This window comes from Cynocephalus volans, chromosome 4 (genome assembly GCF_027409185.1).
Source record: "Cynocephalus volans isolate mCynVol1 chromosome 4, mCynVol1.pri, whole genome shotgun sequence".
Classification (NCBI taxonomy): Eukaryota; Metazoa; Chordata; class Mammalia; order Dermoptera; family Cynocephalidae; genus Cynocephalus; species Cynocephalus volans.
Genome location: NC_084463.1, coordinates 30,569,399 through 30,583,602, shown reverse-complemented (window position 1 = coordinate 30,583,602; position 14,204 = coordinate 30,569,399). Strand labels below are relative to the sequence as shown.

Here is a 14,204-nt window from a genome sequence, read left to right as displayed (position 1 = left end):
CAGAGCAGAGACGCTACAACGCCTTCTCCCAAGCAATGCGCATGATTCTGCGGCTCTGTGCTCGCCACACTTCAACGCACCTTGAAATGGGCTCGCCTCCTTCGCGCTGCGACGGGCAGACGTCTGAGCCAATCGGACCCTAGGCTCGCAGGCAGTGTCCAATAGGCAGCCGGCGGGGGCGGTCCCGGAGGCCCGGCCCGGCTAGGCTTCGCCGAGGAGCTGGCTGCGCTCGGGCTCGGCTACTAGTGCAGGTGCCGCTGCGCCGGGCCGGGGAGGCTGCGCGCCGAGCCGAGCGGAGCCCAGGAGGGATGGAGACCCGGCCGCCCGGGCTGCAGGAGCACCGGCGCGGGGCGTAGGCGGGCCACAGGCGGGCGTGAGGCGGCGCTCGGGCTGGAGAAGTGTGCGGGCGCGGGAGCACTTTGCGATAGGATGAGGCTCCTGGCTGGCGCGCGGTAGTACTATGATTTGGTATGTGGCCACTTTGATAGCAAGTGTGATCAGCACCCGAGGTCTTGCGGCTCAAGGTGAGTTGAAGTGCAGCGTCCCTCCTCCGCCCCTCCCGGCGCTCTCAGCCCCTTGCTCTCCGGCCCCGCGAGCGCCGCGCCTTCGGCGGGCGAGGCTCGGGCTCGGGCCGTGCGCGTCCCGGGGCACTGCCGGGGAGGCCCGGAGGAGCCGGGCGGGAAGGAGCCGAGCCCACGGGCTGCCGGGCACTCGGGGAGAGGACGCCTTGAAATGGAGGTCAATTTCGCCCACCCTGGGCCCTTTGGTTCACTCCGACGTGCGGAGCCCGTTGCCTCTTGCCTGAGCTGCCGTGTCCGCCGGCTTTGGGGAAGCGGGCGGCTCTCCCGACTCTGGCTGCTGGGGAGTTTGCGGGTCTTCGGGTAGGCTGCAGCGCGCCAAGTCTCGCGCAGCGCCACCGCTCCGCGGAGGAGCCCCTGCGGGAAGGCGCGATCCAGAGCCTTGGGACTCTCGCATCCCCGACTAAGGGACAGGGTTCTCGGCCCTGAGGGCGTCCAGTTTACGCCCCTCCTGCCCACACATCTTGGCAGCTGGAGATCGGATCCGCCTCGCGGGGCGGAGGGCGCGCGGCGCCTGGTGCCCAGTGCACGGTGAGAGGAGCAGAATTGATTCAGCCGGCTCCGAGGAGCGTCCGCTTTGGGCTGGCCTTGGCAGGCGCTCCGCCTATCTTACCGCGCCTGGGCCCCGGCCAGGCAAAAGTTCCCCGGGAGCGCGCCGAGGCTGCACCGACCCACGCCGCTCTCCCCGTCGGCGAGGTTGCGAGACTGCGGCGGGGGAGGGGTCCCCACGGCCGCGTCTCGGAGCGGAGGGGATTGTTCTCTTTTCGTCACCCTGGTCTGGGCTGGGGAAGGGGCAGGAGGGAAGCCAGCGAGTTGGGTGACGCGTGCGTGAGCGCGCGGGCTTTTGCTTTGGAGACGGGCAGAGCGACCTACAAGCCTCTGGGTGGCACCCCGGCTCTCGGCCCTTGTATGGAAGTAGGAGCGGAGCCCGGAGGGTGCCAGGACTCTGAGCTCACGGCTCCCAGCTCGCAGACACCACCCGGCTGCGGGCAAGTTCACAAAGCCGGGGAGATGGCGGCGGAGAGAGCCGCGCCGTGGGAGGAGGTGGACCGGAGGACCCCCCACCCGCAGCATCCACGCCAGCGGTGCCCGGCAGGAGGGGTCTGCAGGAAGCGCCGTTTGCAGGGTTATCTAGTCACCTTGACTGGGGGGTGTGTAAGGGGGGTGATTCGAGAAAGTTTCTGGAATGGAATATGTCTTCTGTGCTACTTGGGGGGGTGCGGGGGGTGGGGGGCGGGGAGTGGTGTCTGAAAACAACCAGGGGAGGGTGAAGGGAAGGATGATTTTGTTAAGTGATGGTTGTTCTGGGTGGATTAAAAACTCTCAATTTGTCAGATGGGAAACTGAGGCCAGGGTGGCTGCAGAAGCTTATGGAATGGGGATAGATGTGAGGTGGGTCCAGTTGAGCCTGAGAGTCTGTCTGTAGCCTCCTCCTCATCCGCTCCCCCATTTTCTTGCAGTCTTCCAATGCCCTCATCTTCCTCCCCTCCAGTTTTTGGTATGTTCCTGCTATGGGACTGTCGCTGAAAGCACAAAAGGATGTGCTGGGATCTTTGAATAGGAAAGAGACGCTGAAGGGAGGCTCTATCTGAAATAGCTTCCAGACCTGAGTCAGGGTGGGGAAGAATGGACTTTTTTGCAAGTTTAAGCACAGAATAAAGGAAAATGGGTTTACATTGCAGCAACACACAGGATGGCAAGACAGAAGGAAGGACTTCCTAATATTGAAGGTTGTTGGGCATGAAGGTTATGCCTTCTTTTGGGGTACAGAGAAGTCCTTCTTTCTGGGATGGCTTGACATGTACCCCTGTCTGGAAGCAGGGGGTGACCTTGTCGGTCCTGGTGTCTTTTCAGCCTAAAGTGGCTCTACATGTGGTTGTTAAGGACCTAGGTCTGGAGTCAAATTACTTGGATTCGAATCCTGGCACTACCACTGCTGACCCTGTGACCTTGGACAAACTGCTCAACCTCTCTCAACGTCACTTGCCTGAACAGTATGCGCTCATGGGGTTTTTGTGAACATTCGTGCTACAAGGAAATGAGTGCTGCCTGTTATATAGTACATGCTCAATAAATGTAACATTGCTTTTATTATTTCACTATCTTTGAGATTCCAGGCACCTCCTCAGTTTCTTTCCCTTGGGCCATACAGAGCACCAGGAGCTGGGAGTGTGCTGAGGGGAAGTTCAAAAGGTTCTGTCAGGAACCAAGGCCCCTTCAGCAGCTGACCTTGTGTGGGCAGAACCTCTTGTCTCCCTGCATTCCAGAGACATGTGTGCAGAGTATGCAGGCCTCCAAGCTGCTTGGAAGTCCTTTGCAAGGTCTGCAAAGCTGGAGTGTTGTCGGTGGTCAGAAGCTTGTGGCGGGATGCAGAGCCCAGGAGGCAAGCCATTCACAGCACCAGCCTCTGGTGGGAGTGCGTGCCTGCTCAGGGGGAAGCAGCAGCCAGTGTTCAGATACTGGGGAGGCTCTGCGTGAGCGCTCAGCTGTTCTCTGACCGGCAGAGGGGGCTTCTGGGGAGATCCCTGAGCTGGAGGGACTTTGAGATGCCACTTGTAGGATGCAGCTGAGGCAGAAGCTGCTCTGGCACAGGGGTGGAAGGGGATGGAACCGTCAGGCAGTGTCGGGTGGGACTCCTTTCACTTTGATCATGTGTGTCTGGAGGGCGTGAAGAAGAGAAGGAGTAGAGCAATATCTGGAGTCTGGAAGATGGTGGTTGGCAAGCTTGGGGTAACTTCCCACTTTGGACCTCAGACAGGGGAGGGCAGTCTGGGCCTTCCTTCCCGAGGCTGCCTGCCCTGTCTGCCATAGAGTCTGTGTATGAATTATCCCTGCCCACAGTGCCCCCAGATAAAGTGAGGTTCTGATTCAGATCTTGCTGGTAGTTGCACCAATGCCCGTGACTCTCCATCTGGCCTAGACCCACCCTTCCTCCTTTTGCTAGTGGAGACAGGAGGGAGGAAGATTAGATCTGGAGGCTGCTAGCAGGACCCCATGGGCAACTCAGCTGAGAAGGGCTTGGCTCAAGAAGTGGTCAGTGGGTGTGTATGTGTCCCTGCCTGGCAGCATGCTCCCTGGGAGAAGTTGGGAGGGGATATGCTGGAAAGGGCATGGCTGAGGGGCAGTGGGAAGAATCAGCTTTCAGCTGCTGGCCTGTGGCCCAACATGTCTAGGAGTTGTCAGGTCCCAGACCCAGGTGGTTTCATGTTTATGGCTCTTGGGATCTGGTTACCCAAGGAACAGAGGCTACCTAGACCCAGCCTCCCTCTGACCCTCCCCCTCCTGCCTGCATCCTTGCTGTCTCCTGGTGCATGTCTGCTTCTCTTCTCTGCCCTCTGCCCTCTGTCCAGCCTGGTGCTGTTTGTCTTCTTCCTGGGCCCTCTCTTTCTCAGCCCTTCTGGATGCTCACTGCCTCTGCATAGCCTTTCGAAGACCTGAGGGTGGGAGGCAAGCCCCAAAGAGGGCTAGGCAAGCCCCAAAGAGGGCTGGGCCTGAGATAGAGCGCAGTTCTCTTCTCCATGAAGTCTCCTCCCACCACAAACATCCTGTGGCCTTCTCAGCGGGGGCCCCAGGAGCAGTCCCTTCAGTCCGCTTCCTAGGATTGGTCAAGCAGTTTGTGCAAAGATTGGATCCGAATGGTGAAAAGAGCCATAATTGGTGAGAACTTCCAGCAATGTGTGTCTGTATGGCCCTGCGTGCATGTGTGCATATGTGTGTGCCCCTGCATGTGTGCATGTGTGTTCCCCTGTATGTGCATGCATGTGTGCCCCTGCATGTGTGTGCATATGCATGGACCCCTGCATGTATGTATGTATAAATGTGGGCCCTTACATGTGTGCATATATGTGTGCATGCCTGTATCAATATACACATATGTGCACACATGTGTGGGAGTGCCTGTGCATTTGCGTGCTCCTGTGTGGAATGCAGCAAGACAGGGGCAGCTAGTGGGCAGACATGAGGTGGAAGCCACTCTGCTGTGCATGCTGTGGGTGGCAGTGAGTCTGCACTCAGGCAGACTCCTTGCTTTCCTGTCCCCTCACCCAGCACCAGAGTCTAGACAGCCCAGAAGTTACCAGAATTGGAAGCTCCAGCCAAGGGGCTGGATTGAAGGATACCCAGGTCCCGAGAGAAAGCCTAAGTGGGTGACAAACAAGGGCAGAGCTCATAGGGAGCTGCAAATGGCTCATCTCGCTAAGAGGGGGGCTGTGACTTCAGTTGCCACTAGCTTGGCACACTCCAGTGTGGAGAAGGGGCTGGGTCCCTGGGAGATGGGTGAGGCCACTGGGGTTGGAAAGGCAGCTTAGAGCAGGCGCCCCCCCAGGGGCACTGCCCACAGAAGTGAGCTTGGTCTGCTGGAGGCAGCTGACCTATTTTTCTCAGGAATCTTCCTGCTTTTTTGTTCTCTCTTGCGTGAATAAGCAGGAGACTGGTGAGTAGCAATGGGCCTCCACCAGCGTTGTGGAGAAAGATTTCAGGTGGGCAGGGCTGTGAGGGGGTTTCAGCCAGCCTGACTGTCCTCTGAGAAGAGAGCAGGCTGGGGAGGCCCCCCTCAGCACAGCCTTCTGTCCCCCCTCACAGTCACATGTCCCACTGAGACGGGGTTGTGGCACACGACCTGCACACAGGCTTGTCTTCACAAATTGTGCAAGGTGAGTCACTGTTCTCATTTCCTGGTTCAGAGTAGAGGATGTTGACGTTTCACCAGGAGCAAATATGGGACGTAGATTTCCCACTTACTTCTCATGCCTATCTGGCACTTCACCCGAGGAGCCCAGCTGTGGCAGGCCAAGCCTGTGATGCCCTCACTTAGCCGGGCCTCTGTGCTGTCTGTTGGCATTGGGGCACACATGCACACCTGAATGCGTGTGTGTGTGTGTGTGTGTGTGTGTGTGTGTGTGTGTGTGTGTGTGTGTAGGCGAGATGGGTCATGGGTGTGGGGGTGTGGCTTTGCTGAGAAGCCATTAAAGGAGCAGAGCTGAGATTGAATTACTGACTTCCTTCCTGCCAGTGGCTCATGGGGAAAGAGCTCTTGGAAATACAATCTAGCCCAGAGCAAATTAAGGTTGCTAATAGCATCGCTGCTGCCTCCTGGGCTGCTGGGGGGAGCCCACCCGAGAAGGGTCAGGAGGAGAAGCACCCGCAGAAGGAAGGAGCCTGCCATCTCAGTCTTCCCTCCCTGTGCCTGGCTCTTCCTAAGGGTCACAAGTTTTCCTGGCTGGTCCTGGTCTGGGCTCTTCTGACCTCTGACTTCCAACCCTGAGAGATTTGATGAGGAGTCGGGGGCTGGAAGGGCAGTGAGGACATGGATGGAGAGACCAGAGGAGGATGGGACTCCTTCTCTGGGACCTGTCTAGGATGGTGTGGGGGTCTTCTCTGGAGGTGGAAGGATGTCCAAGGGACAACCAACATCCAACCCACCTGCCTTCTGGGAAGGAGAGCAGGGTCACCATCCCATGTTGGGTACAGGACTCTGTCTCACACTTTCTGGGTGCTCTCAGCTCTGAGCAGCGGGGAGTCCGTCCTCTGCCTTCCTCACGCCATTCCTCTGGGCGTGTGCCTCCTACTTCATGAGAGCCCCGGGTCTGCCAGCTTCCTGGAATCTCCTGGAGCCTCCTGGCTTGTCAGGGAGGAGGGATTGGGGGACTATTGGGGGCTGTGCCTTTTTTGGACTCAGCAGGGATTATTTTTAGGCTGGCAGATGGAGGTGGCGGTGGCTGTCGCTGGTATTATTAGTCAACAGGCCCGTGGTTTGAGAGTCTGGTGCCCAGAGTAGGAGGAGGCAGAGGAGGAGACTGCAGCAGGGACTCGTGCTAATGAGTGATGGAGGCGGGGGCTCACTCCGTCTCCCCCAACAGCCGCCAGCCAGACTCAGACAGGGGCTCCCAGGCCTCAGGCAGAATGGTGTTCACCCAGAGCCAGTCCAGCTGCCCTGAGACGGGCCCACCCTGGAGTCCTTTTCTGGTCCTCCTGGGCTGCAGAGGCTGGACTTTGAAAACCTGTCTGAGCATGGGGTGGGAGTGGCTGACCTCTGACTCAGTGCCTTAAGTGGGGGGGTGGGTGGGGGTGCATGAGGCCTCGGTCCCCTGGACCTGTGACTGGGGCAGTATGGTATGATGGAACTGGGATCCTGACTTGCCACCTGGTACCTGAGTAACTTTGGGTGAACCACACAACCTCCGTGTTTGCTGATTTGTGAAATGGAGACAGTAGTGCTTTGGCTGGGGGCCACTGTGGGCATCGAGTGAGATTCGTGTCACCTTCCTAGCACAGAGGGTGCTGTAGCGCAGGTGTGTGCGCCGTGTCAGGCTTGCCTGACCACTGAGCTTCTCAGCCCTGGCTCCTCATGCCTTGCCCGGGTGTGCAGAGTGTTTTCTGTTGTCCGCGGGCACCACCTTCCTCCCCAGCCTTCCCTTGTGGATGAGCTCCAGGTTGCGTGTGTTGAACGTGGGGCCATGCCAGGCCCCGGCTGCCTCGTGGATCTGTGCCTACAGGGGGTCACTGGCAGCCCTGGACTCAGCTACCCACTGGGTACCACCTGGCCCAGACAGAGGGAGCTTTGTACCCTATGGGCTTCCAAAAAGGTCAGCCAGACCACGGGCTGCCTCGTCCTCTCTGTCCCTCCTGCTTTCTCCTCCCTGCCAGGGCAGAATGACTCCAAAGTAGGCTGGGCAGACCCCCAAGATGCAGATTTGCCAGGCTCAGGGTACCACTGTTTCCTGCCTCCTCTAAAGAGGGTGTAAGATCCTTGGCACCTCATGGCCTCCTTCCTACTCTGCCCACCCCCTGCCAATGCCAGGTTTTCCCTTTGAGGGAGAGGCCTGACCCCTCTGGCTGCTGCTGTGATGGGGGAGGGTCCGAGGTCCCCCTCACAGCTTTGGCCCCGTGGGGCATTCCCCTTCCTCTGCCGTCCCCCTGCCCAAGCAGTGGGCCCTTGCTGCAGCTGGCCCTGCTGGGGACAAGCCTGCCTGCCCCCTTCCAGCCTCAGCGCTGTCCCCACAACTCCAGTTCTGGGTGCTGTGATGGTCTGGGTCTGTGTCCGGCAGCTGAATCTCTGTTGCTGTCACTGTCCCTGAGTTCTTCCTCCAGGGGCCGGGCTGTGTGTGTGTCCAGCTTGCACCAGGCTCGTCTGCAGCCCTCTCCTCCTTTGCTTCTCCAATCTCTTTCACTCTGGATTTGGGTTTGGTCCTCTATGTTTGAGTCTCTCTCTCCTCCATCAAGCCCCTCTTCTGTCTTTACTGCCAGGCTGCTTGCTTTTTTTTTTTTTTTTCACACCAAGCTCTTCTGGAGAGAGTGTTTGATTAGACATACTTTGGCTCAGAAAGGATCAGGCTTAGGCAGAAGTACTCGTGGGTTATGGAGTGAGAGAACATGCTCATGTATATGTGTGCATGCGTGTGTGTATGCGGAGCAGATGAGGAAATTGGGTAAATATGTTAGGATCCAGGAAACCTGGAAGGCTTGGGCTCGGGATGTGGGCTGCCATACTACCCCTCAGCTTTCTTCTGGGGAAACTGTCTCATTTGTCTTGCTCTGTCTCATTGTCTTTGGGATGCTCTTCTCTGCAGCTGCTTCTCCTAGGTTGAAGGTTCCTTCAGAAGAGGTGGTGGGTGGGGGCTGACAGCCATGAGGGAGAGGTGGGGGTGGGACCAGAGCCTGGACAGTGCTGGGAAGGTGTGAAAGAGGCAGGCTCGTTTCCATGCGGTGAGAATGAGGCAGCGCTCCTGCAAATCGAATGCACAGTGCAAGGTGGGAAGTCATGCCAGAACCAACCCCTCATGTCATTGCCCCCCAGAGCCCTTGACCTGGCAGCCAGCTCTCCAGAACATTCCCCACTGTGAGGGGAGCCTGACTGTTCTCCCAGGCCTCTTTTCCTCCTGCCTGTGCTCTAGGACCACAGCCCTGAAGGAGCCACCTTCTGTGGCCCACTCTGCCCACCCTCCCCCCAGTGACCTGGCCCCTGGGCACAGCTCCCTCATCTTCCCCAGGCTCCTGCAGTTCCCCCTCACAGGTCTGTGCTGCACATGCATGCACGCACGCTGCTTCTGCTAGCTCGTGGTGCCTGCCGTTTGCCCATCCCTCTTGATCCATCATTGGCCTTAGTGCTCCTGGAGGCTAGGAGGCAGGCTCGTCTGCCTTGCTGCCCCCGGGGTTGTGGGGGAGGCGCCAGCAGCAGCTGGGCCCTCTCCAGCTTCCCCTGAGGGCTGGCATGCAAACTTAGCTTGAAGCAAAGCTGGGGGTGGGGGAGCTGGGAAACCTGCTGGGGCCTCAGGCAGGTGAGTGCAGCACTCTGCTTAGCTCCAAAAATACTCTGTGATCTTAGCTCTTTCTCTAGAAAACAGTGATGTCACTAGGAGCCAATCAGCTTCTGGAAGGGCTTGCCTCCTCCTCCTCCTCCTTCCGCAACTTGCAGGGGAGGGGGATGGGGAGACACACATAGACAACATACAGACAGACCTAGAGAGACAGGCACAGAAACACACACACACAGACAGAGCCCCATCGACACAGAAAAGCAGGCAAAACCCCTTCCCTTCTCACAGAAATGCACCGACCCCCGACCCCCGACACACACACACACACACACACACACACACACACACACACACACACACACACACACAAGCTAATTGAGACAGAAAGAGGGAGAGGGACAGGCAGGTAGACAGGCTCACACACAGTGGGAACTGGAGAGAGAGAGACAGAGAGGAATCTGAGACACGGAGAGAAAGAGAGGAACAGGACAGACAGACAGACACACACACACACACACACACACACACACAGACACACGCACGGACACGGACACACGGACACAGACATAGGCAGGAGCACACAGGGCTGGGAAGTGCTTCCTCGGGGCATCCTCTCCCTGAGGGGAGGGCCCAGCAGGCCCCTGGCTTTGAGCCTGGGCTTGGGTACTGAGGCTGCTGTCCTTGGTACTGCCCTGAGGAGTCTAGGACCGGGAGGGGCGGAATGTGGAAAGCTTGTGGTCACCGGGAGAGGTGGGTAGCACAGGGCAGGCAGGGAGGAGGCTTTCCCTGGCTGCCCCTTTCAGTGGGACATAACTGGACAAGGTGGCCTGTGGCCTCCCTGGTCCTGCTGGGATGGGGGAGTGTCAGCTGGGAATGGGGCTGCACGCCCTGTGTGGGGCCCAGGAGTGGGTGCTGCTGTGCATGGGGTTGCCTCTCTGCAGCATCTTCCAGCTTTCTGCCCCCTTCCTTGCCTCTCCCCTGCCAGCCAGGACGGGTGTGCCGTATCCAGCTGTCTGTTTTCCTTGTCCTCTGCCCAAGATACAGAGAGCCCTGGGGTGCCCCTCCTCCATCACCAGCATTCTGCTCTCCTAATGGTGACGTCTGAAGCTTCTCAGAGAGTCTGATAGATTCAGGGCTTGGAAACGGGAGGGCTGTGGGCTCCTTCTGCCCCCCTTGCAGCAGGGCTGGCACAGCACTGTCGGTCGTGGGAGGAGGGGCTGCAGAGGCGGGCTCAGGCCCGTGGGGCTTTCCCTCTGGTGTTGCCATGAGCAGCCTTGCTGCTCCGCTGCGTGTTAGGGATTCCCTGCTCCTGGATGGAGTACTCTTGTTTTTTGCTGCGAACATCAGGCTGAGCGGGGGTGGGGCGTGGGAGGAAGCGGCTCTGCGTCCTGGTTCAGGAAGAACCGTCACGTCCACAGCTGGCCAGGCCTGCAGGCCTCCAGAGAGCACCGAGGCCCCTCCAGCTCCACATCTATGACTTCTTTTAATTTTGGGGGTGTATAGGGGGCCAGAGCACGATCATGCCTGCTGCTCTTGGGCACTGGGGAGGAAGGATCTGGTTTGTAGGACTGAAGAGAACTGCTTCCCTCTCCTCCCCTGCCCCCGGGTTTGTGGATGCTTGGGGGCCTCCAGAGCAGAGGGAGATGTGAGCAGAGAGGTGGAGAAAGAGTGGAGGGTGCACTGGGGATCCTTGGGGAGGGTGGAAGGAGGGCAGAACATGGGAACAGAGTGGCCCTGAGGAGGGGCGGGGTGCTGGGACTGCTGGGCAGGATCTCATTGTCATCCCCTTTCTATGCCCTGACTTGGCTGTCCCTGTTAGGCGCCCACGGCCTGCGAGAGGAGCCCGAGTTCGTGACGGCGCGCGCCGGCGAGAGTGTGGTCCTGCGATGCGATGTGATCCACCCGGTGACGGGACAGCCCCCGCCATATGTCGTGGAGTGGTTCAAGTTCGGGGTCCCCATCCCTATCTTCATCAAGTTTGGCTACTATCCCCCCCATGTGGACCCTGAGTATGCAGGTAAGGTTGGCCCCTCCGCCTGCTCTCGCTTTCTTCTTGCTCCTTCCGGGGATGCTCGTGGTCCCTGTGCGCTGGTGGCCCCTCCACTTCCATGGCTGTTGCTTCCCATCCTTCCCTGACCGGCCTGTTATCTCTGCCTTTCACAGCTCTGCCTCTTTCCTCCTGTCCTTTGGACTCTGGTAGGTTTTAATTAAGCGGTGGGAGGAGTGGGAGCAGGAGATACGCAGAAGAGAAGCCCTTCTGAACGGCAGGCACGGCCTGGCGCGGGGCACGGGCTGGGCTCCCACATGCGAGCAGCGCAGGAGAGGACTGCCTGTCTGGCCGTGCCCATTCCCTCCCTCTGGCTCTGCAGTTGGGGGTGCTGCCACCCGTCCTCCTCTTCTCGTGGCCGTCCCTGCGGCGGTCTTGCTGTGACTCGCTGCTGCCACCTGCCAGCAGCCTGCAGGGAGGAGGGCATGGGGTCCGTGTGGCAGTGAGTGTGAGCATGTGCGGGGCTGAAAGGAAGGGAGGACACTGGCAGACCCTGCTCCTACTTTTACCTTCACTTGCGGCTTCTGAGACCTGAGTTGCTTTTCTTGCAGAATGCCTGTCTCTCGCTTTCTTTCTGGCCAGGGTTGGTTTTAGTCGTCTGGTTTTTAGGTAGCTGGCAAGTGTCAGGATGAGGAGGAAGTAGAGGCGGAAGTGGTGCTGGCTTGGGGTGAGGGGTGGGTGAGGTGAGAGGTGGACTTGGGGCTGCTCTGTCCCTCTGGTGTGGAGGAAGGGGCTCCTGTTGCCACACTTACCTTCTTATTGCCACGGTGTGCACAGGGGGCCTCCTCATGGGGGAGAGGATAGGGTTAAGGAAGGGTGACCTTTGCTCTGCCAGCTGTTCCTTTCCTTGTTCTTGGGTTCATAGGGCCTGCTGCCCGCAGCTCCTGGAGTTGCTGGGCTTTGGTAAGATGTAGCCTTTCTGGCACCGATGGCAGGACTGGGGGGTCCCTGCCTTCCTGGTCCCTTCCCACCTTCTCATCCTACTGTAGGGAAGCTGAGTGTGGTGGTCCTGGGCACCCAGTGTAATAGGGACATTGCTCATGCTGAATGGAGATGCTCCAGCACCTGCTGGGGGCCCTTGTCCTCTTCTGTCTATACCTCTGCCCCTTTCTCTTTTGTCTCTTCTCAGCTCTGTATCTGTCATGCTTTTCTTTTGTCCCAAGAGATCTCCAAAAGGATGGGAGTACTCTAAGGACCTGGGGCTTTTCTCAGTGCCGAACGTGCTGAGCTGCCGTTGCAGGCTGGGGCGGGGCCTGCTGAGGAGGGAGAGTGGCCCCATGGCCAGGGCGCTGTGCCTTTCCTTTGCCACCTGCTGCCAGAGGGGGTGCGAGCTGTTATTCGGGGGCCCTGCTATTCCCATGTTATTCATGGGAAATGGTGTGAAGGATATGATGAGTCCCCTGCCTTTGGCTGGAGTGGGGGGTGGGGAGCTTCTGTCCTTGCACTGATGGGCCTCTGGGGCTTCAAATCACTTATTTTTCCAGGTCGGGCCAGTCTTCATGATAAAGCTTCTCTGCGGCTGGAGCAGGTTCGCTCTGAGGACCAAGGCTGGTACGAGTGCAAAGTGCTTATGCTGGACCAGCAGTATGACACCTTCCACAATGGCAGCTGGGTTCACCTCACTGTCAATGGTGTGTAAGGCCTCCAGGGGCTGCCCCTCTAGACTGTACCCCGTCCCTCTCCCAAGTCCCTGCTGCATGCCATAGCAGCTCGCTCCTCCTGGGCCCCCTCAGTTGTCTTCTAGATCCTCTGGGCTCTGTGGAGATGCACACAGCAGCTCCCTGTGTACATAGTAGTGTCAGAGTTCCTTAGAGGGAGGTGGGAATCTGCTTCTTGAAACCAGAAGGGTTGAGGCTTTGTGGAAGCAAAATTGGTCACTGTTGGGGTCACTTCCCAGCCTCGGGATGACCCTGCTAGGTCAGAGAATGCCTTTCCACTCTCCAGTGGAATTCCTGGAGTCCCCCATTAGTCTTTCTCTTCAGGTCGATATTTTCATTCCTTGTTAAATCTATTCACTTGAGTAATATGTACTGAAGGTCTACCGTGTGCCCAGCCCTGCACCAGATGATGGATAAACAGTGGTGAGCAAACCCAGCATGGTCCCTGCTCATATGGGGTTACCTATGCATAAAGCCTAAAAATCCTTGAGGGGGGTAACATGTTTAATGGCCATTGGTCATTTATAGCTTGGGTGCAATGGATTGTGCTGGGTATAGATGCTTTCCAAGCGTTCAGCTAAGGGCAGTGAAGCTGGGGTGAGCTTGCCAAGTTCCTGGGGCTGGCCTCGGCTGGAGGCCTGTGTCCATACCTATGTTGACACCACGCGCTGGGCCCTCAGGTCTCCCTGGAGGGACATTTCCCCTTTGTGTCCCTGGGGGCCCTTACCTGGGAGGAGGTTCTCTGGAGGAGCCAGAAGGCTGGAACCATGGAGAAAAGATGAAGAAGTGGTCCCCATAGTGAGAAGGGGGTGGGTTTTTTGTTTTGTTTCATTTTTGGGGGAAAGACTGTTATTCTTCTTTATTCAGTTGATGACAGAAATGTATCCAGTCACCCCTGTGTTGCAGACACTCTGCTGGTTACTGAGACTTTGACAGCATATGTGCGTGGAGGTGCCACAATACAGCTCAGGTCCTTATGGTTTTGATATCTGAGGCTGTAGATGCTGCAGTTGGAGGAGAGTGATTGTTGCTCTTCCTGGCTTGGAAGCTTCTCCAGTGTTGAGCCTTGAAGGATGGCTCCATCTGTCCTCCCCAGTGGGCTTGGGTCAGACCCATGGTCCTTCTGGGTCTGAGAAGCTGCACCAGGTGCTGGAAGAACAGAACACCTTAGCAAGAGCATTGGCCCTCCTTCCACCCAAGATGTAGTTGGTCCCTGTCAGTTAGTCCCAAGAGACTGTTGGAGGCATATTCTAAATCTTGGGTGGGTTGTCTCCACCACCCGGCAAGTTTTTGAATCACCTCCTTTTGATGCCAGCTGTTGCATGTGCAGGGAATGAAAACTCATCTTAATATTAGACCAAGCAAAACATAATCAGGAAGTAAATCTGCTGCTAAAGCTTCCCCAAATGAACTCCAAGCCAAGAGTCTCACGTTGCTACCTTTCTCTCCCATGCCCTTTCCAGAAAGGGGTTGGAATCATCTGGGGGTGCTGCCTCCTCTCCTTTTACCTCATCCTGGTTAGTGGCGTTCATTTGAGGAATCTGAGATATCAGGTGTTCAGGAGACTCTCATATGACGGGAGAGTAGAATTTAGTTTGCTGTCACATCTCCGTCCTTGTTTGCACGAGTGGGAGTTGATTCTCTGGAAATTCCCACTTGTTTGGAG

The 14,204-nt window shown here is 57.8% G+C and overlaps 1 protein-coding gene across 1 annotated transcript in view; it reads left to right on the top strand.

The window, feature by feature from the left end:
- Positions 1–205: 205 nt before the first annotated feature.
- IGSF9B (immunoglobulin superfamily member 9B) overlaps positions 206–14,204 on the top strand; it is a 45,246-nt gene continuing 31,247 nt past the window's right edge. Inside the window, exons 1-3 of the mRNA XM_063093724.1 lie at positions 206–524; positions 10,653–10,850; positions 12,365–12,511. Coding sequence (XP_062949794.1) covers positions 461–524; positions 10,653–10,850; positions 12,365–12,511 — 409 coding nt within the window. The 5' untranslated portion in view covers positions 206–460. The remainder of the gene's footprint in view (positions 525–10,652; positions 10,851–12,364; positions 12,512–14,204) is intronic.